Source organism: Somniosus microcephalus, chromosome 14 (assembly GCF_052327205.1).
Source record: "Somniosus microcephalus isolate GS21.2 chromosome 14, FLI_Smic_1.0, whole genome shotgun sequence".
NCBI lineage: Eukaryota > Metazoa > Chordata > Chondrichthyes > Squaliformes > Somniosidae > Somniosus > Somniosus microcephalus.
In genome coordinates, this window is record NC_141000.1 from 133,361,170 (window position 1) to 133,388,100 (window position 26,931).

Below are 26,931 nucleotides of genomic sequence, written 5' to 3' on the forward strand. Positions count from 1 at the left end.
AGGAGGTTGTGGGTTCAAGTCCCACTCCAGGGACTTGAGCACACAAAGCTAGGCTGACACTCGCAGTGCAGTGCTGAGGGAGTGCTGAACTGTTGGAGGTGCCGTCTTTCGGATGAGAAGTTAAACTGAGGCCCCGTTGCTCTCGGGTGGATGTAAAAAATCCCATGGCACTATTTCGAAGAAGAGCAGGGGAGTTATCCCCGGTGTCCTGCCCAATTTTTATCCCTAACCAACATAACAAAAACAGACTTTCTGGTCATTATCACATCGCTGTTTGTGGGAGCTTGTGTGCACAAATTGGCTGCCACATTTGCTATATTACAACAGTGACTACACTTCAAAAAAGTACTTCATTAGCTGTAAAGCGCTTTGAGACGTCCGGTGGTGGTGATAGGCGCTATAGAAATGCAAGTCTTTCTTTTCTAACCTGTGAAGGCTGCAGGGTGGAGTTGGGGTTAGTTTTCTTTCTTTGTACTCAGTGAACAGGAGAACCTTTCTAACGAGGACAAGCTACATGTTGGCACTGTGCAACATTTCAAACAATTCTCCGCATTTTCCTCAAGTAAAGTGGTAAAAGCTTTTGCCCGTCTGGCTTTGAGAGGTGGGCGTTTCCTGGCTATAATCCTCTTCTCTGGCCAGCTGGGCCATTGTGGGTGTTGGTCTGTTTCTGCTGCTGATGCACTTGTTAATGTGCCCCTGTTCCCTCTCTGTCTGTGTCTCTAGAGCTGGTAATGCTGCTGGAATGGTGGTCCGGCACCGAATGTACGCTTTTCACTGAACAGGCCACTGTGGACAAATTTGGCAAGGAGCATGTCATTGTCATCTTAAATCACAATTATGAGATTGACTTCCTCTGTGGTTGGACCATGTGTGAGAGATACGGCATTCTCGGGGTCAGTAATATTAACCTTTATCTCTCCGTGTTTTCAGTCCCTCTCTTTCAAACCCTGCGGGAAGATGAGACTCCCACCCACGCTCCTGTTTAATTTGATTCCACCTTCCCTTCTCTTTCTGTAGGGAGTGTGTCTTCACGATTGGTTTGGAGCCTATTTGTGCAGATCCTGCTCCCCAAGCTCCCAGTCTTGCTCTGGATGCTGTGTGTGTCCTGATTTCATGTATTTTCTTGCAGTGTTCAGGGTGATGTTCTCAGTAAATACTGATGAACTGTGCCAGGATTTCTAGATTTGGGGGTTAATATAACTAGATGCGCTGAAGGAAATCCACAAACGTGAGTAAGGTTGAGTGGAAGGCTGGGCAGTACAGGGATCACAGGCGGGTTGTGAGTGTGTGGGTAGACGGTGATGGTGTTGGGTAGAGCAGGGGCTCTCAATTGGGTCCGCGAGAAGATTTCCGGGGGTCCGCCAGTTAGTTTGTCCATCGATATACAGGGGAGACTATGGCATAAACAGCAGTAGTCTCCTTGTATATTGGGAGGAGTAGAATTGATCCAGCCCTAAACACTTCCATGTTCATAACCCACTCGCCGCTTTTGACTATTAAATAAAATAGTGGGAGTTATAACTTCTCTTCAGGGGATTAATACCCGAGTTGGGGGGGCGGGGAAATCTGCAAGTTGTGCGGGCTGAGGTAGCGCGAACCTTCCTTTCAACCCTTTTCTTTCCTCTCGTGCGGCGCCACCCTGTGTCAGATGGAAGCCGCTCGCGTGTTTGAAAAGCGCGTCATCAATGGAGAGAGCGCGCGTGCGCCACGTGGCCGTGGTGGGGGGGAGGAAAGACAGAGACTTTCCCGTCTCTGGGATCCGGTGTGACTCTCCCTCAATGTCTTCAGTCTGAGTTAATAAAATAGCTGAAGGCGTTCTCACAATTTTCCTCGTACCTCAGACTCTGAGCTTTCTATTCATGGCCATGTGCTTCTCTGACAGATGGTTAGGCCCAGTCTTGGCACTCGTGTCCTTTGAGATGCCGCTGGCTACATGTGAAAGGGTTGGGGAGGAGGAAAGAGGAGGCTGCCTTTGTCACTAAAGGATTTCTGGCGATGGGGTCGGGTGGGTAAAGTTGCTCAGGGCCCTGTTTATTTCTCCATTTCTCTCGTGTCGTCAGCCTCCGCCATTACTGGTGCTGTTAATTCAAGTCACTGGCTTTCACTGCCGTGTTTGGGTTTGGTATCAAAATAAGAGGCAAGTTCTGTGTCCGAAATGGAGGACATGGACCTGGAACTTTAGTCCAGTCCAACCGAGCGTGCACTGAACGAGCTTGTCGTGAGCACTGTGTGTGTTGCTCCTGATCCATTTCCTGTTGAGCAAACGGTTGATGGGGTGGAGCAGACCTTGGGCAGCAAATGGCCACATCATGTAAATTTAGGATAAAAACAGAAAATGCTGGAGACACTCAGCAGGTCAGGCAGCATCCGTGAAGAGAGAAACAGAGTTAACATTTCAGATCAATGACCCTTCGTCAGAACTGCCGAGTATTTCCAGCATTTTCTGTTTTTATTTCAGATTTCCAGCATCTCCAGTATTTTGATTGTGTAAATTTAGGAATTATTTTTTTTATATAAGGTGTAATAGAGCTATTAATAACTAATGACTAATTTTTAATCAGAAAAAATACTTGTTATGTTGCAGGGGGTCCACAGAATTTTAACAACACAGAAGGGGGACCTCAGAAGCAAAAAGGTCGCGAACCCCTGGGGAGAGGGTGTCGGTGCGGGGAGAGGGTGTCGGTGAGGGCGGGGAGAGGGTGTCGGTTCGGTGAGAGTGTCGGTGAAGGCAGGCAGGGAGAGGGTGAGGGTGGGGAGAGGGTGTCGGTGAGGCTGGGGAGAGGGTGTCGGTGCGGGGAGAGGGTGTCAGTGAGGGCAGGGAGAGGGTGTCGGTTCGGTGAGAGTGTCGGTGAAGGCAGGGAGAGGGTGAGGGTGGGGAGAGGGTGTCGGTTTGGTGAGGGTGGGGAGTGGGTGTCGGTGAGGCTGGGGAGAGGGTGTCGGTTCGGTGAGAGTGTCGGTGAAGGCAGGGAGAGGGTGAGGGTGGGGAGAGGGTGTCGGTGCGGGGAGAGGGTGTCGGTTTGGTGAGGGTGGGGAGTGGGTGTCGGTGAGGGTGGGGAGAGGGTGTCTGTGAAGGCGGGGCGAGGGTTTCGGTGAGGGTGGGGAGTGGGTGTCGGTGAGGGTGGGGAGAGGGTGTCGGTTCGGTGAGCGTGTCGGTGAAGGCGGGGAGAGGGTGTCGGTTCGGTGAGGGTGGGGAGAGTGTCGGTGAGGGCGGGGAGAGGGTGTTGGTTCGGTGAGGGTGTCGGTGAAGGCGGGGAGAGGGTGTCGGTTCGGTGAGGGTGTCGGTGAAGGCGGGGAGAGGGTGTCGGTGAAGGTGGGGAGAGGGTGAGGGTGGGGAGAAGGTGTCGGTTCGGTGAGGGTGTCGGTGAGGGCGAGGAGAGGGTGTTGGTTCGGTGAGGGTGTCAGTGAGGGTGGGGAGAGGGTGTCGGTTCGGTGAGGGTGTCAGTGAAGGCGGGGAGAGGGTGTCAGTTCGGTGAGGGTGGGGAGAGGGTGTCGGTGAAGGTGGGGAGAGGGGTTCGGTGAGGGTGTCGGTGAAGGCGGGGAGAGGGTGTCGGTTCGGTGAGGGTGTCGGTGAAGGCGGGGAGAGGGTGTCGGTTCGGTGAGGGTGGGGAGAGGGTGTCGGTTCGGTGAGGGTGGGGAGAGGGTGTCGGTGAGGGTGGGGAGAGGGTGTCGGTTCGGTGAGGGTGCGGAGAGGGTGTCGGTGAAGGCGGGGAGAGGGTGGGGAGAGGGTGTCGGTTCGGTGAGGGTGGGGAGAGGGTGTCGGTGAAGGCGGGGAGAGGGTGTCGGTGAGGGTGGGGAGAGGGTGTCAGTTCGGTGAGGGTGGGGAGAGGGTGTCGGTGAAGGCGGGGAGAGGGTGTCGGTGAGGGTGGGGAGAGGGTGTCGGTTCGGTGAGGGCGGGGAGAGGGTGTCGGGGAGAGGGTGAGGGTGGGGAGAGGGTGTCGGTTCGGTGAGGGTGTCAGTGAGGGTGGGGAGAGGGTGTCGGTTCGGTGAGGGTGGGGAGAGGGTGTCGGTTCGGTGAGGGTGGGGAGAGGGTGTCGGTGAAGGCGGGGAGAGGGTGTCGGTTCGGTGAGGGTGGGGAGAGGGTGTCGGTGAGGGTGGGGAGAGGGTGTCGGTGAGGGCGGGGAGAGGGTGTCGGTGAGGGTGGGGAGAGGGTGTCGGTTCGGTGAGGGTGTTGGAATTCTAGAATGTTTACAACAGGAAGAAGGCCATTCGGCCCGTTGAGTCCGTGCCGACTCTCGGCTAGTCCCGCTCCCCTGCCCTTTCCCCGTAGCCCTGCAAATATCCAATTCCCTTTTGAAAGCAGTGATTGAGTCTGCCGCCTCCACCACGCTCTCAGGCAGTGCATTCCAGATCCTAACCACTCGCTGCGGAAAAAAGTTTTTTTTTATGTCACCTTTGGTTCTTCTGCCAATCACCTTAAATCTGTGTCCTCTGGTTCTCGACCCTTCCGCCAATGGGAACAGTTTCTCTCTATCTGCTCTGTCCAGACCCCTCATGATTTTGAACACCTCTATCAAATCTCCTCTCAACCTTCTCTGCTCTAAGGAGAACAACCCCAGCTTCTCCAGTCTATCCACATAACTGAAGCCCCTCCTCTCTGGAATCATTCTCTTTTCTGCACCCTCTCTAAGGCCTTCACGTCCTTCCCACAGTGCGGTGCCCAGAATTGGACACAATACTCCAGTTGAGGCCGAACCACTGTTTTATAAAGGTTCATCATAATTTCCACACTTTTGTACTTTATACCTCTATTTATGAAGCCCAGGATCCCGTAAGCCTTTTTAACCGCTTTCTCAACCTGCCCTGCCACCTTCAACGATTTGTCCACATATGTTTGTTCTCTCTGTTTGTGCACCCCCTTTAGGATTGTACCATTTAGTTTATATTGCCTCCTTATTCTTTTTACCAAAATGTATCACTTCACACTTTTCTGCGTTAAATTTCATCTGGCATGTGTCCGCCCATTTCACCAGCCTGTTTGTCTTCCTGAAGTCTCACTTTTAAGTACAGCCAGCCTTTCTAATACCTCTATCAATTTCTATACTATCAAGTGTCTCCACTACCTCCTCCTTTCACCATGACTTTGGCAGCATCCTCTTCCTCGGTGAAGACAGATGCAAAGTACTCATTTAGTACCTCAGCCATGCCCTCTGCCTCCATGCGTAGGTCTCCTTTTTGGTCCCTAATCGACCCCACCCCACCCCTCCTCTTACTACCCGTTTACTATTTATATGCCTATAGAAGACTTTTGGATTACCTTTTATGTTAGCTGCCATTCTATTCTCATACCCTCTCTTTGCCCTTATTTACTTTTTCACTTCTCCTCTGACCTTTCTATATATAGCCTGATTCTCAGATACAACCTGACATCGGTCATACGCACTCTTTTTCTGCTTCATCTCACTCTCTATCTGTTTCGTCATCCAGGGAGCCCTGGCTTTAGTTGCCCTGCCTTTCCCTCTAGTGGGAATGTACCTCGACTGTACCTGAACTATTTACTCTTTAAAGGCAGCCCATTGTTCCATTACAGTTTTACCTGCCAATTTTTGATTCCAGTTTACCCGGGCCAGATCCATTCTCAACCCACTGAAATTGGCCTTCCCCCAGTTAAACATTTTTACTCTAGATTGCTCCCTGTCCTTTTCCATAGCTAATCTAAACCTTATGATAATATGATCATTGTTCCATAAATGTTCACCGACTGACACTTGCTCCACTTGACCCACCTCATTCCCCAGAACCAGATCCAGCAATGCCTCCTCCCTCGTTGGGCCGGAAACATACTGATCAAGAAAGTTCTCCTGAACACACTTCACAAATTCTTCTCCCTCTCTGCCCTTTACACTATTACGATCCCAGTCTATATTAGTATCGTTGAAGTCTCCCATTATCACTACTCTATAGTTCTTGCACCTCTCTAATTTCTCTGCAAATTTGCTCCTCCATATCTTTCCCACTAGTTGGTGGTCTATAGAATACACCTAGTAGTGTAATGGCACCTCTATTATTTCTTAACTCTAACCAAATAGGATTCTGCCCTTGACCCCTCCAGGACATCCTCTCTCTCCAGCACTGTAACATTCTCCTTAACCAATACTGCCACCCCACCTCCTATCTTTCATAAGAACATAAGAAATAGGAGCAGGAGTTGGCCATTTGGCCCCTCGAGCCTGCTCCGCCATTCAATAAGATCATGGCTGATCTTCTACCTCATCTCCACTTTCCTGCACTATCCCCATATCCCTTGATTCCCTTAATATTCAAAAATCTAGCGATCTCTGTCTTGAATATACTCAACGACTGAGCCTCCACAGCCCTCTGGGGTAGAGAATTCCAAAGATTCACCACCCTCTGAGTGAAGAACTTTCTCCTCATCTCAGTCCTAAATGGCTGACCCCTTATTCTGAGCCTGTGACCCCTGGTTCTAGACTCCCCAGCCAGGGGAAACATCCTCCCTGCATCTACCCTGTCAAGCCCTGTAAGAATTTTGTATGTTTCAATGAGATCACCTCTCATTCTTCTAAACTCTAGAGAATATAGGCCTAGTCTACTCAATCTCTCCTCATAGAACAATCCCCCCATCCCAGGAACCAGTCTGGTGAACCTTCGTTGCACTCCCTCTATGGCAAGTATATCCTTCCTTAGGTAAGGAGACCGAAACTGTACACAATACTCCAGGTGTGGTCTCACCAGGGCCCTATATAATTGCAGTAAGACATCTTTACTCTTGTACTCAAATCCTCTTGTAATAAAGGCCAACATACCATTTGCTTTCCCAATTGCTTGCTGTACCTGCATGTTAACTTTCAGTGATTCGTGTACAAGGACACCCAGGTCCCTCTGAACACCAACATTTCCCAATCTCTCACCATTTAAAAAATACTCTGCTTTTCTATTTTTCCTACCAAAGTGGATAACTTCACATTTCTCCACATTATATTCCATTTGCCATGTTCTTACCCACTCACTGAGCCTGTCTATGTCCCCTTGAAGCCTCCTTGCATCCTCCTCACAACTTACATTCCCACCCAGCTTTGTATCATCAGCAAACTTGGATATATTACATTTGGTCCCCTCATCCCAATCATTGATGTATATTGTGAATAGCTGAGGCCCAAGCACTGATCCTTGCAGTACCCCACTAGTTACAGCCTGCCAACCCGGAAATGACCCATTTATTCCTACTCCGTTTTCTGTCTGTTAACTAATCCTCAATTCATTTCCTTCCCCATCTTTCCTGAACACTTTATAACCAGGAATATTTAATACCCAATCCTGCCCTTTTTTGAGCCAGGTCTCCGTTAATGCCACATCATATTCCCATGTGACTACTTGTGGCAGCAGCTCACTTACCTTGTTTACTCTCACTTCTTAGGCAGTCCCTCGAAACTGCTTCCACATTAAAAATGAGTTCTCAGGTGACTGATGAGTCCAATGTGGGACCTACAGTCTCTGTCACAGGTGGGGCAGATGGTGGTTGAAGGGGCGGGTGGGTGGGGTGCTTGGGTTGACGTGCGCTGCCTGCGCTTGGCTCTGCTTGCTCCTGGCGAAGAGACTCGAGGTGTTTGGCACCTTCCCGGATGCTTCTCCACTTTGTGCGGTCTTGGGCCAGGGATTCCCAGGTGTCGGTGGGGATGTTGCACTTTTTCCAGGAGGCTTTGAGGGTGTCCTTGAAGCGTTTCCTCTGCCCACTTGGGGCTCTCTTGCCGTGCAGTGTTGGTGGTACCTCTCCAGTGCTTTGAGGTGCCTGCTGTACATGGTCCATGTCTCTGAGGCATACAGGAGGGCAGGTATCACTACTGCTCTGTAGACCACGAGCTTGGTGCCGGGTTTGAAGTCCTGGTCTTCAAACACTCTCTTCCTCAGGCGACCGAAGGCTGCACTGGCACACTGAAGGCGGTGTTGGACTTCGTCATCGACGTCTGCCCTTGTTGACAGTAGGCTCCCGAGGTATGGAAAGTGGTCCACATTGTCCAAGGCCTTGTCGTGGATTTTGATAATTGGGGGGCAGTACTGTGTGGCGGGGGCAGGTTGGTAGAGGACCTTTGTCTTACGGATATTTAGTGTAAGGCCCATGCCCTCGTACGCTTCGGTGAAGGTGTTGACGATGGTTTGGAGTTCGACCTCAGTGTGCGCAGACGCAAGCATCGTCTGCATACTGTAATTCGACGACAGAGGATGGGACGACCTTGGATCTGGACTGGAGGCGACGGAGGTTGAACAGTTTCCCGTTTGTTCTGTAAATTAGCTCCACATCAGTGGGGAGCTTACTGAGGGTGAGATGGAGCATTGCAGCAAGGAAGATCGAGAAGAGCGTTGGTGTGATGACACAGCCTTGCTTGATCCTGGTTCGTACGTGAATTGGGTCTGTGGTGGATCCGTTGGTCAGGATCACGGCTTGTTGTCGTGAAGTAGGCGGAGGATGGTGACAAACTTTTGAGGGCAGCCGAATTTGAGGAGAACACTCCATAATCCCTCATGGTTGACAGTGTCGAAGGCCTTTGTGAGGTCAAAGAAGGCCATGTACAGCGGTTGGTGCTGTTCCCTGCATTTCTCTTGTAATTGACGTGCGGTGAAGATCATGTCCATTGGGCCCCTTAGTGGGCGGAATCCACATTGCGACTCTGGGAGAAGCTCTTCAGCCACTGGGAGAAGGCGATTGAGGAGGATTCTTGCGATGACTTTCCCTGTGGCAGACAGCAGGGAAACTCCTCTGTAATTACCGCAATCGGACTTGTCACCTTTCTTGAAGATGGTCACAATTACGGCGTTTACTGTACCTTGTTTACTACGCTTCGCGCGTTCACATACATACACTGTAAACCCATCTTCAAACATCCTGTATTCTCTCTTAGTTGGACCCCACCTAATACCTTACTCTTACTCTAGTGCTCTCTGCCTCTCCCAATCCTTTGAGCACTTTATTTCCCCTTTCTAATGTTACATCCTGGCGCCCATCCCCCTGCCAGATTAGTTTAAACCCTCCCCAACAGCACTAGCAAACCTCCCCGTGAGGATATTGATTCCGGCCCTGTTGAGGTGCAACCCGTCCGGCCTGTACAGGTCCCACCTCCCCCAGAACTGGTCCCAATGTCCCAGGAATCTACAGCGCTCCCTCCTGCACCATCTCTCCAGCCACGCATTCATCTGCTCTATCCTCCTGTTTCTGTACTCACTAGCATGGGGCACCGGGAGTAATCCGGAGATTGCTACCTTTGAGGTCCTGCTTATTAATCTCTTTCCTAGCTCCCTAAAATCTGCCTGCAGGACCTCATCCCTCTTTCTACCCATGTCGTTGATACCAATATGGACCACGACCTCTGGCTGTTCACCCTCCCCCCCCCCCCCCCCCCCCCCCCTCAGAATGTTCTGCAACCGCTCAGTTACATCCTTAACCCTGGCACCAGGGAGGCAACATACCATCCTGGAGTCACGTCTGCGGCCGCAGAAACGCCTGTTGATGCAGTGAGGGTGTCGGTGGGGTCGAGGGGGTGTCGAGGGTGTGGACGTTTGGTGCAGCCCCGGTTCGCGCTGCGGTTCCCCGAGTTGCGGTTGTCTTGTGCTGATCAGGTGTGGCCTGTGTTTTATTTGCTCGTTTTTGCCCTTGTGTTTGCAGAGCTCCAAAGTGTTGGCGAAGCAGGAGCTGCTCTACGTCCCTCTAATCGGGTGGACGTGGTATTTCCTGGAGATAGTCTTCTGTAAGCGTCGTTGGGATGAGGACAGAGACACGGTAGTGAGTGGTCTGCAGGCACTGCGGGACTACCCAGAGTACATGTGGGTGAGTACAGAGCGTGGGACACTGTGCACCAGCTGACGTTCTGCCCTGGCTCTACAAATATCTGTAGAGGAGATAAACAGACACCCAAGGATCCAATGCGGAATTCCCCGAAAGTGCGAGTGCAGGGGGATAAAACCATTATAGAAAAGACATTTAAGCAGTGCAACGAAGGTTCACTAGATTGATTCCTGGGATGGGGGGATTGTCCAATGATGAGAGATTGTGTAGAATGGGCCGATACTCTCTGGAGTTTAGAAGAATGAGAGGTGATCTCACTGAAACATACAAGATTCTGAGGGGGATTGACAGGGTAGATGCTGAGAGGTTGTTTCCCCTGGCTGGAGAGTCTAGAACCAGGGGGCACAGTCTCAGGATAAGGGGTCGGCCATTTAAGACTGAGATGAGGAGGAATTTCTTCCCTCAGGGTTGTGAATTTTGGAATTCTCTGCCCCAAAGTGCTGTGAATGCTGAGTCTTTGAGTATATTCAAGGCTGAGGTCGATAGATTTTTGGACTCTAGGGGAATCGAGGGATTTGGGAATCGGGCGGGAAAGTGGAGTTGAGGTCAAAGATCAGCCGTGATCTTATTGAATGGCGGAGCAGGCTCGAGGGGCCGTATGGCCGACGACTCCTAATTCTTTTGTTCTTGAGCCATAGAGAGAATACAGGGTAGATTCACCAGGATGATGCTGGGGATTGAAAGCTAGAGTTATGAGGAGAGACTTGAAGTACTGGGGCTATTTCCACCAGAGTAGTTAAAAGGAGATTTAATGAAGATTTACAAAATTATGCAGGGTTTTGATGGTGAATAGGAAAATAATATTTCCTCTGGTTGGGAAGTCCGTGTCGAGGGTTCATCAGTGTAAAATTATCAAGAAGGATGTGAGGAGAGATGGTGGAGACAGAGCCCATAGCATCTTTTAAGGGAAAATTGGATGCATATTTGAAGCAGAGGAAGATACTGGGTTATGGTGAGAGCGCGGTGCAGTGGGATTAGTTTGGGATTGATGGACCCCTAAGTCTCTTTGGACCTCCACCGTTTCTAGCGTTACACCATTCAGAAAGTAGTCTGATCTATTCTTTTTAGGTCCAAACTGGATGACCTCACACTTACCACAGTTTTGCCCATTCACTTAATCTGTTAATATCTTTGTAATTTTATGCTTCCATCTACACTGCTTACCAAGCCACCTATCTTTGTGTCCTCGGCAAACTTGGATATGTGGCTCTCTATCCAGGGCAGTGTGTTTAGTTTAGGATTTGATACAGATCTATGGGGAGAGAGCGGGGCAGTGAGATTAGTTTAGGATTTGATACAGATCTATGGGGAGAGAGCGGGGCAGTGAGATTAGTTTAGGATTTGATACAGATCTATGGGGAGAGAGCGGGGCAGTGAGATTAGTTTAGGATTTGATACAGATCTATGGTGAGAGAGCGGGGCAGTGAGGTTAGTTTAGGATTTGATACAGATCTATGGGGAGAGAGCGGGGCAGTGAGATTAGTTTAGGATTTGATACAGATCTATGGGGAGAGAGTGGGGCAGTAAGATTAGCACAGATGAGTTGAATGGCCTCATTCCATGCTGGAATTATCCATGGTTCTATCTCTCAGGGTGGGACTGAGCATCACCAGTCAGTGCCCGTGGAGCTTGTACCCCAGTGAGAGTCAGTGTCTGTGGAGCTTGTACCCCAGTGAGAGTCAGTGTCTGTGGAGCTTGTACCCCAGTGAGAGTCAGTGTGTGGAACCCGTACCCCAGTGAGAGTCAGTGTGTGGAACCCGTACCCCAGTGAGAGTCAGTGTCTGTGGAACCCGTACCCCAGTGAGAGTCAGTGTGTGTGGAACCCGTACCCCAGTGAGAGTCAGTGCCCGTGGAGCTTGTACCCCAGTGAGAGTCAGTGTCTGTGGAGCTTGTACCCCAGTGAGAGTCAGTGCCCGTGGAGCTTGTACCCCAGTGAGGGTCAGTGTGTGGAACTGTACCCCAGTGAGAGTCAGTGCCCGTGGAGCTTGTACCCCAGTGAGAGTCAGTGTCTGTGGAGCTTGTACCCCAGTGAGAGTCAGTGCCCGTGGAGCTTGTACCCCAGTGAGAGTCAGTGTGTGTGGAACTGTACCCCAGTGAGAGTCAGTGCCCGTGGAGCTTGTACCCCAGTGAGAGTCAGTGTGTGTGGAACTGTACCCCAGTGAGAGTCAGTGTGTGTGGAACCCGTACCCCAGTGAGAGTCAGTGTGTGTGGAACCCGTACCCCAGTGAGAGTCAGTGTGTGTGGAACCCGTACCCCAGTGAGAGTCAGTGTCTGTGGAACTGTACCCCAGTGAGGGTCAGTGTCTGTGGAACCCGTACCCCAGTGAGAGTCAGTGTCTGTGGAACCCGTACCCCAGTGAGAGTCAGTGTCTGTGGAACCCGTACCCCAGTGAGAGTCAGTGTGTGTGGAACTGTACCCCAGTGAGAGTCAGTGTGTGTGGAACCCGTACCCCAGTGAGAGTCAGTGTGTGTGGAACTGTACCCCAGTGAGAGTCAGTGTCTGTGGAACCCGTACCCCAGTGAGAGTCAGTGTGTGTGGAACTGTACCCCAGTGAGAGTCAGTGTCTGTGGAACCCGTACCCCAGTGAGAGTCAGTGTCTGTGGAACCCGTACCCCAGTGAGAGTCAGTGTGTGTGGAACCCGTACCCCAGTGAGAGTCAGTGTCTGTGGAACCTGTACCCCAGTGAGGGTCAGTGTCTGTGGAACCCGTACCCCAGTGAGAGTTAGTGTCTGTGGAACCCGTACCCCAGTGAGGGTCAGTGTGTGTGGAACTGTACCCCAGTGAGAGTCAGTGTGTGTGGAACCCGTACCCCAGTGAGAGTTAGTGTCTGTGGAACCCGTACCCCAGTGAGGGTCAGTGTGTGTGGAACTGTACCCCAGTGAGGGTCAGTGTGTGTGGAACCCGTACCCCAGTGAGAGTCAGTGTCTGTGGAACTGTACCCCAGTGAGAGTCAGTGTGTGGAACCCATACCCCAGTGAGAGTCAGTGTCTGTGGAACTGTACCCCAGTGAGGGTCAGTGTGTGGAACCCGTACCCCAGTGAGAGTCAGTGTGTGTGGAACTGTACCCCAGTGAGAGTCAGTGTCTGTGGAACTGTACCCCAGTGAGGGTCAGTGTGTGGAACCCGTACCCCAGTGAGAGTCAGTGTGTGTGGAACTGTACCCCAGTGAGAGTCAGTGTCTGTGGAACCCGTACCCCAGTGAGAGTCAGTGTCTGTGGAACCCGTACCCCAGTGAGAGTCAGTGTGTGTGGAACCCGTACCCCAGTGAGAGTCAGTGTCTGTGGAACTGTACCCCAGTGAGAGTCAGTGTCTGTGGAACCCGTACCCCAGTGAGAGTCAGTGTCTGTGGAACCCGTACCCCAGTGAGAGTCAGTGTGTGTGGAACCCGTACCCCAGTGAGAGTCAGTGTCTGTGGAACCTGTACCCCAGTGAGGGTCAGTGTCTGTGGAACCCGTACCCCAGTGAGGGTCAGTGTGTGTGGAACTGTACCCCAGTGAGGGTCAGTGTGTGTGGAACCCGTACCCCAGTGAGAGTCAGTGTCTGTGGAACTGTACCCCAGTGAGAGTCAGTGTCTCTGGAACTGTACCCCAGTGAGGGTCAGTGTGTGGAACCCGTACCCCAGTGAGAGTCAGTGTGTGTGGAACTGTACCCCAGTGAGAGTCAGTGTCTGTGGAACCCGTACCCCAGTGAGAGTCAGTGTCTGTGGAACCCGTACCCCAGTGAGAGTCAGTGTGTGTGGAACCCGTACCCCAGTGAGAGTCAGTGTCTGTGGAACTGTACCCCAGTGAGAGTCAGTGTCTGTGGAACCCGTAACCCAGTGAGAGTCAGTGTCTGTGGAACCCGTAACCCAGTTACAGTGCCCGTGGAGTCTTGCGAGTAAGGCAGATGAATTGAATGTGTTGATGAACACGTGGGAGTATGATGTTGCTATCACAGAGACATGGTTGAGGGAGGGGCAGGACTGGCATCTCAATATTCCGGGGTATAGAATCTTCAGGCGAGGTGTAAAAGAGGAGGGGGTGTCGCAATATTAATCAAGGAGTTAATTACTGCTGTAAGGAGGGATGATATTTTAGCAGGTTCCTCTAATGAGGCCATATGGATAGAACTTAAAAACAGAAAGGGGGCAAGCACTTTGCTGGGAGTGTACTATAGGCCCCCTAACAGTCAGGGGGAGATAGAGGAACAGATATGTAGGCAAATCTCCGAGAAGTGTAGAAATAATAGGGTAATAATAGTAGGGGATTTCAACTTCCCCAATATTAACTGGGATAGTCAGAGTGTGGACGGCTTAGAGGGTGCGGAATTCCTAAAGTGCATCCAGGAGAGCTTATTGAGCCAGCATGTAGAAAGTCCTACAAGAGAGGGGGGCGGTACTGGACCTAATTCTAGGGAATGTAACCGGGCAAGTGGTAGAAGGGTCAGTAGGAGAGCATTTTGGTGACGGTGACCATAATTCGGTGAGATTTAAGGTAGTCATGGAAAAGGGCAAAGATGGACTGGAAATAAAAGTTCTAAATTGTGGGAAGGCCGATTTTAATATGATGAGACAGGATCTGGCCAAAGTGGACTGGGATCAGCTACTTGTAGGAAAATCCACATCAGAGCAATGGGAGTCTTTCAGAAAGGAAATAGAGAAAGTACAACGCCAACATGTTCCCATAAAGGTCAAGGGTGGGACCAACAAGCCCAGGGAACCCTAGATGCCAAGGGATATACAAGAATGGAAAAGGGAGGCTTTTGGCAGATACAAAGGACTAAAAACAGTGGAAGCCCTAGAGGAGTATAGAAAGTGCAGGGGGATACTTAAAGAAATTAGGAGAGCGAAGAGGGGGCATGAAAAAACACTGGCGGGCAAAATAAAGGAAAATCCCAAGGTGTTTTACAAGTATATTAAGGGCAAGAGGATAACCAGGGAAAGAGTAGGGCCCATTAGGGACCAAAGTGGCAATCTGTGTGTAGAGCCGGAAGATGTAGGTGAGGTTTTAAATGAATATTTTGCATCTGTGTTCACTATAGAGAAGGACGATATAGTCATAGAAATCAGGCAGGGGGATTGTGATATACTTGAACAAATTAGCATTGAGAGGGAGGCGATACTAGCGGTTATAGCGGGCTTAAAAGTGGATAAATCCCCAGGCCCTGACGGGATGTATGCCAGGCTGCTGTGTGAGGCAAGGGAGGAGATTGCAGGGGCTCTGCCACAAATTTTCAGAACCTCTCTGGCCACAGGGGAGGTGCCAGAGGACTGGAGAACAGCTAATGTAGTACCATTATTCAAGAAGGGTAGTAGGGATAAACCAGGGAATTACAGGCCAGTGAGCCTAACATCAGTGGTAGGGAAATTATTGGAAAAAATTCTGAGGGACAGAATTAGTCTCCACTTGGAGAGGCAGGGATTAATCAGGGGTAGTCAGCATGGCTTTGCCAGGGGGAGATCATGTCTGACCAAATTGATTGAATTTTTCGAGGGGATGACTAGGTGTGTGGATGAGGGTAGTGCAGTTGATGTAGTCTACATGGACTTCAGTAAGGCTTTTGACAAAGTCCCACATGGGAGACTGGTCAAGAAGATAAGAGCCCATGGATCCAGGGCAATTTGGCACATTAGATCCAAAATTGGCTTAGTGGCAGGAGGCAGAGGGTGATGGTCGAAGGTTGTTTTTGTGACTGGAAGCCTGTGTCCAGTGGTGTACCGCAGGGATCAGTGCTGGGTCCCTTGCTGTTTGTAGTGTACATTAATGATTTAGATATGAATGTAGGAGGTATGATCAGTAAGTTTGCAGATGACATGAAAATTGGTGGAGTGGTAAATAGCGAGGAGGGAAGCCTCAGGCTACAGGACGATATAGATGGGTTGGTTAGATGGGCAGAACAGTGGCAAATGGAATTTAACCCTAAAAAGTGTGAGGTGATGCATTTTGGGAGGACTAACAAGGCAAGGGAATACACAATGAATGGTAGGACCCTAGGAAGGACAGAGGATCAGAGGGACCTTGGTGTGCATGTACATAGATCCCTGAAGGCAGCAGGACAGGTAGATAAGGTGGTTAAAAAGGCATATGGGATACTTGCCTTCATTAGCCGAGGCATAGAATATAAGAGCAGGGAGATTATGATGGAGCTGTACAAAACACTAGTTAGGCCACAGCTGGAATACTGTGTGCAGTTCTGGTTGCCATACTATAGGAGGGATGTGATTGCATTGGAGAGGGTGCAGAGGAGATTTACCAGGATGTTACCTGGGCTGGGGCACTTCAGCTATGAAGAGAGACTGGACCGGCTGGGGTTGTTTTCCTTCGAGCAGAGAAGGCTGCGGGGGGACCTGATTGAGGTGTACAAAATTATGAGGGGCATAGATAGGAAGGAACTTTTCCCCTTAGTAGAGGGGTCAATAACCAGGGGGCATAGTTTCAAGGTAAGGGGCAGGAGGTTTAGAGAGGATTTGAGGGAAAAACTTTTTCACCCAGAGGGTGGTTGGAACCTGGAACTCACTGCCTGAAAGGGTGGTTGAGGCAGGAACCCTCAACATTCAAGAAGCATTTAGATGAGCACTTGAAACGGCATAGCATACAAGGCTACGGACCAAGTTCTGGAAAATGGGATTAAAATAGACAGGGCTTGATGGCCGGCACGGACACGATGGGCCGAAGGGCATCTTTCTGTGCTGTATAACTCTGACTCTAACCCGTACCCCGGTGAGAGTCAGTGTCTGTGGAACCCGTACCCCAGTGAGAGTCAGTGTCTGTGGAACCCGTACCTCAGTGAGAGTCAGTGTCTGTGGAACTCAACCCCAGTGAGAGTCAGTGCCTGTGGACCCCGTACCCCAGTGAGAGTCAGTGTCTGTGGAACCTGTACCCCAGTGAGAGTCAGTGTCTGTGGAACCTGTACCCCAGTGAGAGTCAGTGTCTGTGGAACCCGTACCCCAGTGAGAGTCAGTGTCTGTGGAACCCGTACCCCAGTGAGAGTCAGTGTCTGTGGAACCCGTACCCCAGTGAGAGTCAGTGTCTGTGGAACCCGTACCCCAGTGAGAGTCAGTGTGTGTGGAACCCGTACCCCAGTGAGAGTCAGTGCCTGTGGAACCCGTACCCCAGTGAGAGTCAGTGTCTGTGGAACCCGTACCCCAGTGAGAGTCAGTGTCTGTGGAACCCGTACCCCAGTGAGAGTCAGTGTGTGTGGAACCCGTACCCCAGTGAGAGTCAGTGCCTGTGGAACCCGTACCCCGGTGAGAGTCAGTGTCTGTGGAACCCGTACTCCAGTGAGAGTCAGTGTCTGTGGAACCCGTACCCCAGTGAGAGTCAGTGTCTGTGGAACCCGTACCCCAGTGAGAGTCAGTGTGTGTGGAACCCGTACCCCAGTGAGAGTCAGTGCCTGTGGAACCTGTACCCCAGTGCGAGTCAGTGCCCGGTGAGGGGAAATTTTGAGATCTAAAGAGAAAAGTCAAGGCAATGGAGCAGTGTAGCGATTTGGGTAAAGATAATCAAAGAAGGGACAGAGTGTTTAACGGTAAAAGTGCATCAGCGAATAAGGTGAAAGCAGGGAATAATGGTAAAAGGTTAAAATTAAAGGCTCTTTATCTGCATGCACGAAGCATTCGTAACAAGATGGACTAATTAGTGGCACAAATAGAGATAAATGGCTTTGATCTAATGGCCATTACAGAGACGTGGTTGCAAGGTGACCAACCTTGGGAGCTAAATACTCCAATGTACTTGACATTTAGAAAAGACAGGCAGAATGGAAATGGTGGTGGGTAGCCCTGAAGATGACATAATACCAGTAGTGAGAAAGGATCTTGGCTCAGAAGATCAGGAAATAGAATCAGTATGGGTGGAGATAAGAAATAACAAGGGACAGAAAACAGTGGTGGGAGTCGATTATAGGCCCTTAAACAGAAGCTATACCGTTGGACAGCGTATTAATCAACAAATAACAAGACCTTGTAACAAAGGTAATACAATAATCATGGGGGACTTTAATCTTCATATAGACTGGGCAAATCAAATTGGCAAAGGTAGTCTGGAAGAAGAGTTCATGGAATGCCTTCGAGACAGTTTCCTAGAACAATTATGTCCTGGAACCAACCAGGGAACAGGCTATTTTCGCTCTTGTATTGTGTAGTGAGACAGGATTAATTAGTAATCTCATAGTAAATGATCCTCTGGGGAAGAGTGATCATATGATGATCAAATCTCACATTCAGTTTGAGAGTGAAATATTTCAGTCGGAAACGAGCGTCTTAAAGCCAATTACATAGGTATGAGGGGAGCGTTAGCTAAGGTAGATTGGGAAATTAGATTCAAAGTTTTGACAGTAGATAAGTAGCGGAAAACCCTTAAAGAAATGTTCCAAAATTCTCAACGAATATACATTCCATTGAGAAATAAAAACTCCACGAGAAAAGTGATCAATCCGTGGCTAATTAAAGAAGTTAAGGCTAGTATTAGATTAAAAGAAGAGGCTTATGTTGCAAAGAATAGTAGTAAGCCTGAGGATTGGGAGCGCTTTAGAAACCAGCAAAAGATGAGCAAAAAATTGATAAGGGAGAAAAGGAAGAGAGTAGCAAAAGTAAGCGTTGGTCCCTTAGAGGCTGAGACAGGAGAAATTATAATAGGGAATAATTGTGGTAAACCACTGTTTGTATTCCTGTTTGTCCTGTTTGTATTCCACTGTGTACATGCCTGGACATGCCTCGGCTGACTCCTCCCACAGGTCCTAGTATAAAGGTGACTGCTCCCCAGCCCTTGGTATCCTGGACCGGTCGACCACTCGAGGCAGACCTCCATTCTGTTGTTAATAAAAGCCTTTAGTTACTCTTCTAACTCTCAGTCTTTTATGAGTAATTGATAGCGCATCAATAATGAAATGGCAGAGACTTTAAACACATATATTTTGTATCTGTCTTCACAGTGGGAGACACAAAAAGCATGCCAAAAATAGTTGGGAACCAAGGGGCTATTAAGAGTGAGGAATTTAAAGTAATTAATATCGGTAGAGAAAAAGTACTTGGGAAAATTAATGGGACTAAAAGCCGACAAATCCCCTGGACCTGATGGCCTGCATCCTAGGGTTCTAAACGAGGTGGCTGAAGAGATAGTGGATGCATTGGTTGTGATCTTCTGAAATTCCCTAGATTCAGGAAAGGTCCCAGTGGATTGGAAGGCAGTAAATGTAATCCCGCTATTCAAGAAAGGAGGGAGAGAGAAAACCGGGAACGACAGGCCAGTTATCCTGATATCAGTCGTTGGGGAAATGCTGGAATCCATTATTAAGGAAGTGGTGTCAGGGCACTTAGAAAATCATATGATTAGGTAGAGTCGACATGGTTTTATGAAAGGGAAATCGGGTTTAATATATTAACATGGATAGAGGATTGGTTAACGGACAGAAAACAGAGAGTAGGGATAAACGGGTCTTTTTCAGGTTGGCAGGTTGTAACTAGTGGGGTGTCGCAAGGATCAGTGTTGGGGCCTCAGCTATTTACAATCTATATTAATGACCTAGATGAAGGGACCGAGTGTAATGTATCCAAGTTTGCTGATGATACAAAGCTAGGTGGGACAGTAAGCTGTGAGGAGAACACAGAGTCTGCAAAGGGATATAGATAGACTGAGTGAGGTGGCAGATATGAGGAAATGTGACGTTAATTCACTTTGATAGGAAGAATAGAAATGCAGAATTTTTTTTTAAATGCTGAGAAACTATTAAATGTTGGTATTCGGAGAAATTTAGGTGTCCTCATATAGGAGGCAGAAAGCTAGCGTACAGGTACAGCAAGCAATTAGGAAGGCAAATGGCATGTTGGCCTTTATTGCAAGGGGTTGGAGTATAAGAGTGAGGAAGTCTTACTCCAATTGTACAGGGCCTTGGTGAGACCACACCTGGAGTACTGGGCACAGTTTTGGTCTCCTTATCTGAGGAAGGATATACGTGCCTTGGAGGCGGTGCAACGAAGGTTCACTAGACTGATTCCTGGGATGAGAGGGCTGTCCTATGATGAGAGATTGTGTAGAATGGGCCAATACACTCTGGAGTTTAGAAGAATGAGAGGTGATCTCATTGAAACATACAAGATTCTGAGGGGGATTGACAGGGTAGATGCTAAGATGTTGTTTCCCCTGGCTGAAGAGTTTAGAACTAGGGGGGCATAGTCTCGGGATAAGGGGTAGGCCATTTAAGACTGATAAGGAATTTCTTCACTCGGAGAGTAGTAAATCTTTGGAATTCTCTGCCCCAAAGGGCTATGGATGCTTAGTCGTTGAGTATATTCAAGACAAAGACCAATAGATTTTTGGACTAAGGGAATCCAGGAATATGGGGATCGGTCGGGAAAGTGGAGTTGAGGTTGAAGATCAGCCATAATCTTATTGAATGGCGGAGCAGGCTCGAAGGGCCGTATGGCATACTCCTCCTAATTCTTATGTTCTTATGCCTGTGGAACCCGTACCCCAGTGAGAGTCAGTGCCTGTGGAACCCGTACCCCAGTGAGAGTCAGTGTCTGTGGAACCCGTACCCCAGTGAGAGTCAGTGTCTGTGGAACCCGTACCCCAGTGAGAGTCAGTGTCTGTGGAACCCGTACCCCAGTGAGAGTCAGTGTGTGTGGAACCCGTACCCCAGTGAGAGTCAGTGTGGAACCCGTACCCCAGTGAGAGTCAGTGTGTGTGGAACCCGTACCCCAGTGAGAGTCAGTGTCTGTGGAACCCGTACCCCAGTGAGAGTCAGTGTCTGTGGAACCCGCTCCCCAGTGAGAGTCAGTGCCTGTGGAACCCGTACCCCAGTGAGAGTCAGTGTGTGTGGAACCCGTACCCCAGTGAGAGTCAGTGTGTGTGGAACCCGTACCCCAGTGAGAGTCGGTGTCTGTGGAACCCGTACCCCAGTGAGAGTCAGTGTGTGTGGAACCCGTACCCCAGTGAGAGTCAGTGTGTGTGGAACCCGTACCCCAGTGAGAGTTGGTGTCTGTGGAACCTGTACCCCAGTGAGAGTCAGTGTGTCTGGAACCCGTACCCCAGTGAGAGTCAGTGTGTGTGGAACCCGTACCCCAGTGAGAGTCAGTGTGTGTGGAACCCGTACCCCAATGAGAGTCAGTGTCTGTGGAGCCTGTACCCCAATGAGAGTCAGTGTTTGCAGACCCTTTACCCATGGCGCTCTTCCTCTTTCAGTTCCTGTTGTACTGTGAGGGCACGCGGTTTACGGAGAAGAAGCACCGTATCAGTATGGAGGTTGCTGAATCAAAGGGTTTGCCGAAGTTGAAACATCACCTGTTACCAAGGACCAAAGGGTTCACCACGACGGTGGAGCATTTGAGGGGAACAGGTGAGCTGGGCCGGTCACTGACGCTGTTTGTCACGCTGCATGAGATTGTTTCTCGTGTTGCTAAGCTTGTGTGTTGCTGAATCAATGAGCTCCCCTGGCTACTGCCGGCCAGGTCCCAGTGTTTTCCCCCTTCACCTTCAATCATGCTAACCTCCTGCTCCCGTCTCCACCACTCACTGTGCCTTCTAACTCATTGGCATGTTCAAGACCGAGATCGATAGATTTTTGAATATTAAGGGAATCAAGGGATATGGGGATAGTTCAGGACAGTGGAGATGAGGAAGATGATCAGCCATGATCTTATTGAATGGCGGAGCAGGCTCGAGGGGCCAAAAGGCCGACTCCTCTCCTAGCTCTTATGTTGTCATCTGCAAACTTGGATATACAACTCTCTTGCCCTTCATCCAAATCTGATCAATACGGTGAAAAGCTGAGGCCCCAGAGCAGATTCCTGGGGAACACCATTCCTCATAGAATGTTCCCTTTTATCTGCACTCTCGGCCTCCCAGCTCCCGACCCTGATCACAAGGCAGCCTCGGGGCAAGTCAGGCACTACTTCCAGTTTAAAGTTGGACTGGGGTTTTTGTGTTTCGGTCGGTCTTTGACCCCGGCTCTGTATATTTTACTGGGTTTGCAGTCTCTGAAATGCTGCTGGGATTCGATTACATTCCAGGTATTTGGTCTTCGCTCACATTGCTGCCAACTCACGATCATTCCCAGAGACTCGGGAACCCTAAAGCGCTCCTGAATCTCCAGCAGCCTTGTCCTCCTCTCTGACCCTTGGCCCAGACCGGGCACTCTGCTATCCCAACTGCTGAAAGGCCATTCCAGACTGGGACAGGCCTGCCTGCGAGCTGCCTCGACCCTTGCTCTGCCAGCCTGCTGCCCCATCATCACATCTCTGCTTTGTGTTTCAGTTACTGCTGTGTACGACGTGACGTTAAACTTCAGAGACAACAAGAACCCGACACTACTGGGTATACTGTACGGCAAGCAGTACCACGCAGACTTGTGTGTCAGGTGAGGAACGGCTGGCAAGTGACGACATAAACATTTCAGTCAACTCTCATCACCAAAATCTCAGCCTCGCCGCAATTTCCCAACTTAACCCCGTTTTCAGATGATTGACGGGAGGGAGACGAGGAAAAATGTTTTTTACGCAGAGTTTGGAAGCAGAGTCAATAGTAACCTTCAAAAGAGAATTGGATAATTACTTGAAAGGGAAAAATTTTGCAGGGCTCCGGGGAAAGAGCAGGAGAGTGGGACTAATTGGAGAGCTCTTTCAAAGAACCGGCACAGCCACGATAGGCCGAATGGCCTCCTGCTGTGCTGTAAGATTCTATGATCTTCGAGTGGGAGGGGGAACAGGCCGTTTCTGTCCTGTGGACATCTTGCCTCGCCTTCCATTTTGGGGTTGCCGTGTTGGATCCTGCACAGTAGGACCCGGTCTCCTCGCCTGCTCCGACTTCACCAGCCAGACTCTCCACCTGTAATAGGCAGGCAAGGAGAATCACAGGAGAATGCCTCCTCAGAGCTGCCTCTCACTAGGGGACTCGGACTGAGTGCACCCTCGCATTTATACATTGTCACTTAGTCAATGCTGCAAAGAATGCCAGGGTGTGGGTCATCAAAATAGTCACCCATTTTAATTAGGAATATGATTAAATTCAAATTTATTTGACTTGATTTTCTTGGAATTGTTTTGCCTGCGGGTTCACAGACTCTCAAGTCTTGATCATCTGCTCAAGAGACGCGAGATACCTGGGAGACCCGTTCAGGGTCACAGGGTTCCTGATCCTCGGAGTCCACGCTGCAGGCTGTGGATAAACACCTCTCCGCCGAGCCAGGGCTTTTCCCAGACAGAGGCTGTGCGTGTTCAAATGCAGTTGATGACTTCACTCATTGGCGCTGGCAGTCAAGCAAGGTTCCAGGCAGCTAACCGACAGATATTGTGGTTTGTTTGACAGGAGGTTTCCTCTAGAAGATATTCCTGAAGATGAGAAGGAATGTGCCGCGTGGCTCCATAAACTGTACCAGGAAAAGGTAAGTCACAGACCAGGAGTGAGGTTTCCTGATCCATGTGGATCTCGAGTTGAGATTAAGGAAGTGCTTGGGAGAAGTCCGTGTCTGTGGAACCCGTACCCCAGTGGGAGTGTCGGGGACTGGGTGCGACCGAGGCTTTATTTCGATTCAGTTTTTTTCCTCCACTCCTGATAGGAAACCGACTCTCACTGGGGTACGGGTTCCACAGACACTGACTCTCACTGGGGTACGGGTTCCACAGACACTGACTCTCACTGGGGTACGGGTTCCACAGACACTGACTCACTGGGGTACGGGTTCCACAGACACTGACTCTCACTGGGGTACGGGTTCCACAGACACTGACTCTCACTGGGGTACGGGTTCCACAGACACTGACTCTCACTGGGGTACGGGTTCCACAGACACTGACTCTCACTGGGGTACGGGTTCCACAGACACTGACTCTCACTGGGGTACGGGTTCCACAGACACTGACTCTCACTGGGGTACGGGTTCCACAGACACTGACTCTCACTGGGGTACGGGTTCCACAGGCACTGACTCTCACTGGGGTACGGGTTCCACAGACACTGACTCTCACTGGGGTACGGGTTCCACAGACACTGACTCTCACTTGGGTACGGGTTCCACAGACACTGACTCTCACTTGGGTACGGGTTCCACAGACACTGACTCTCACTGGGGTACGGGTTCCACAGACACTGACTCTCACTGGGGTACGGGTTCCACAGACACTGACTCTCACTGGGGTACGGGTTCCACAGACACTGACTCTCACTGGGGTACGGGTTCCACAGACACTGACTCTCACTTGGGTACGGGTTCCGCACACACTGACTCTCACTGGGGTACGGGTTCCACAGACACTGGCTCTCACTGGGGTACGGGTCCCACACACACTGACTCTGGGGTACGGGTCCAGGTTCAACGCCCCTTTTCACCGCTGCTTGTTTCTCTGAAATGAGATCAGGCGACGCTCCGTCCTTAAATGATTTCTCCGTTTCTCTGAAATGTGATTTAACTCCGCGGTGCAGAGCTGGAATGGCACCGAACTCTGACCAACCCTGCCCCATTCCTGCCCCACCCCCGGGCAGAGCCGCGTTGAACAGGAATGTGTTTTTCTCCGTTTCCACAGGACGCGCTCCAGGAGCAGTACGCCAAGGATGGCACGTTCCCTGGGCAGCGGATCCAGCCTCGCCGCCGACCGTGGGCCTTACTCAACTGGCTCTTCTGGGTGATCATGCTCCTGACTCCGCTCTTCAGCTTCATGTTCGGAGTGTTTGCCAGTGGTTCCCCGGTCCTTATCTGTTCATTCCTGCTGTTCGTCGGAGCAGGTAAGGTTTAAACTCCTCACCTCCCCACTACACATCCGTCAATGTTACTGAGACCAAGAGGCCCCTAGCGATAACTGCCCATCGCACGTCGGAGGGAACCTGTCGTATAATGACCAGAGCGAGGGGGGCGTTATACCGGGTATCAACTGTGATATACTAACTGCGGCGTTAAACCAGCTCTCTCACATTAGGCTTTGAGTAGTTGTGGAAAAGGACAAGGAAAAATCAAACGTGAAAATACTCAACTGGAGGAGGGCTAATGTCAGTGATTTGAAAAGGGATCTGGCCCAGGTGGACTGGAATCGAAGATTGGCAGGTTAACCAGTAAATGAGCAATGGCAGACCTTCAAAGAGGAGATAGTTCGGGTACAGCCTAGACACCTCCCACAGGGGAGAGGAAAGGCATCCAAAGCTAGAGCTCTCAGGATGACTAAAGATACAGAGATTAAAATTAAACAGAAAAAGGAGGCTTATGATAAATGTCAGGTTCATAATTCAGAACAAGACCAAGCAGAATATAGAAAGTGCAGAGGAGAACTGACCAAGGAAATAAGGGGCAAAGAGAGAGTATGAGAATACGGCTAATATAACAGGAAACACGAAAGGTTTTTATAAATAGTAAAAGAGTAGTCCAAGGAAGGTTGGGGCCAATTAGGGATGATCTTGTGGAGGCAGAGGGCAGGGCTGAGGTACTAAATGAGAACTTTCCATCGGTCTTCACTGGAGAAGAGGATGTTGCCAGTGTCACAGTGAAGGAGGAGGTAGTAGAGAAATTGGATAAGATAGAAATAAAGAGGAGATACTTAGAAAGTTGGCAGTGCTCACAGTAGAAAAGTCACCCGATCCGGTTGGGATGCATCCTAGGTTGCTGAAACATAGACGATAGGAGCAGGAGTAGGCCATTCGGCCCCTCGAGCCTGCTCCGCCATTCAATGAGATCATGGCTGATCATCCAAACTCAGTACCCTGTCCCTGCTTTCTCCCCATACCCCTTGATCCCTTTAGCCTTAAGAAATATATCCAACTCCTTCTTGAATATATTTAATGAATTGGCCTCAACTGCCTTCTGTGGTAGAGAATTCCACAGGTTCACCACTCTCTGGGTGAAGAAATTCCTCCTCATCTCAGTCCTAAATGACTTACACCTTATACTTAGACTGTGACTCCTGGTTCTGGACTCCCCTGCCATTGGGAACATCCTTCCTGCATCTAGTCTGTCTAGTCCTGTTAGAATTTTATAAGTTTCAATGAGATCCCCTCTCATTCTTCTAAACTCCAGCGAGTATAAGCCTAATCGACCCAATCTCTCTTCATACGTCATTCCTGCCATCCCAGGTATCAGCCTGGTGAATCTTCGCTGCACTCCCTCCATGGCAAGAACATCCTTCCTCAGATAAGGCGACCAAAACTGCACACAATACTCAAGGTGTGGTCTCACCAAGGCCCTGTACAACTGCAGCAAGACATCCTTGTTCCTGTACTCGAACCCTCTCGCTACGAAGGCCAACATACCATTTGCCTGCTTAACCGCCTGCTGCACCTGCATGCTTACCTTCAGTGACTGGTGCACAAGGACACCCAGGTCTCGTTGCACTTCCCCTTTTCCCAATCTATTGCCGTTCAGATAATCTGTCTTCCTGTTTTTACCACCAAAATGGATAACCTCGCATTTATCCACATTATTATACTGCATCTGCCCAATCACCCAACCTGTCCAAATCATACTGGAGTTTCTCTGCATCCTCCTCACAGCACACACGCCCACCCAGCTTTGTGTCGTCTGCAAACTTACATCTAGTTCCTTCGTCTAGATCATTAATCTATATTGTGAATAGCTGGGGTCCTAGGACCGATCCCTGCGGTACCCCACGAGTTACTGTCTGCCACTCGGAAAAAGACCAGTTTATTCCAACTCTTTGCTTTCTGTCTGCCAACCAGTTCTCTATCCAAGTCAGTACCTTGCCTCCAATCCCATGTGCTTTAACTTTACACGCTAGTCTCTTATGCGGGACCTTATCGAAAGCCTTCTGAAAGTCCAAATACACCACATCCACTGGTTCTCCCTTATCTATTCTACCAGTTACATCCTCAAAAAATTTAGATTAGTCAAGCACAATTTACCTTTTGTAAATCCATGTTGACTTTGTCCGATCCGGTCACTGTTTTCCCAGTGCTCTGCTATTGCATCTTTTATAATGGAGGCATAGAGTACAAAAGCCAGGAAGTTATGCTAAACCTTTATAAAACACTAGTTCGGCCCCTGCTGGAGTATTGTGTCCAATTCTGGGCACCGCACTTTAGGAAGGACGTGAAGGCTTTGGAGCGGGTGCAGAAGAGATTTACTGGAATAGTTCCAGGGATGAGGCATTACAGTTACATGAATAGACTAGAGAGGCTGGGGCTGTTCTCCTGAGAGCAGAGAAGGCTAAGAGGAGATTTGATAGAG

General features: G+C 49.9%; 2 protein-coding genes across 5 annotated transcripts in view; one reads left to right on the forward strand and one right to left on the reverse strand.

Moving 5' to 3' along the window:
• LOC147107918 (1-acyl-sn-glycerol-3-phosphate acyltransferase gamma-like) overlaps positions 1-24,511 on the forward strand; it is a 47,367-nt gene extending 22,856 nt beyond the window's left edge. The window contains exons 3-8 of the mRNA XM_086007325.1: positions 724-893; positions 9,614-9,775; positions 20,952-21,105; positions 22,023-22,125; positions 23,073-23,148; positions 24,287-24,511. Coding sequence (XP_085863451.1) covers positions 724-893; positions 9,614-9,775; positions 20,952-21,105; positions 22,023-22,125; positions 23,073-23,148; positions 24,287-24,496 — 875 coding nt within the window. The 3' untranslated portion in view covers positions 24,497-24,511. The remainder of the gene's footprint in view (positions 1-723; positions 894-9,613; positions 9,776-20,951; positions 21,106-22,022; positions 22,126-23,072; positions 23,149-24,286) is intronic.
• rrp1 (ribosomal RNA processing 1) overlaps positions 1-26,931 on the reverse strand; it is a 428,065-nt gene that overhangs the window by 144,878 nt on the left and 256,256 nt on the right. The window lies entirely within an intron of this gene.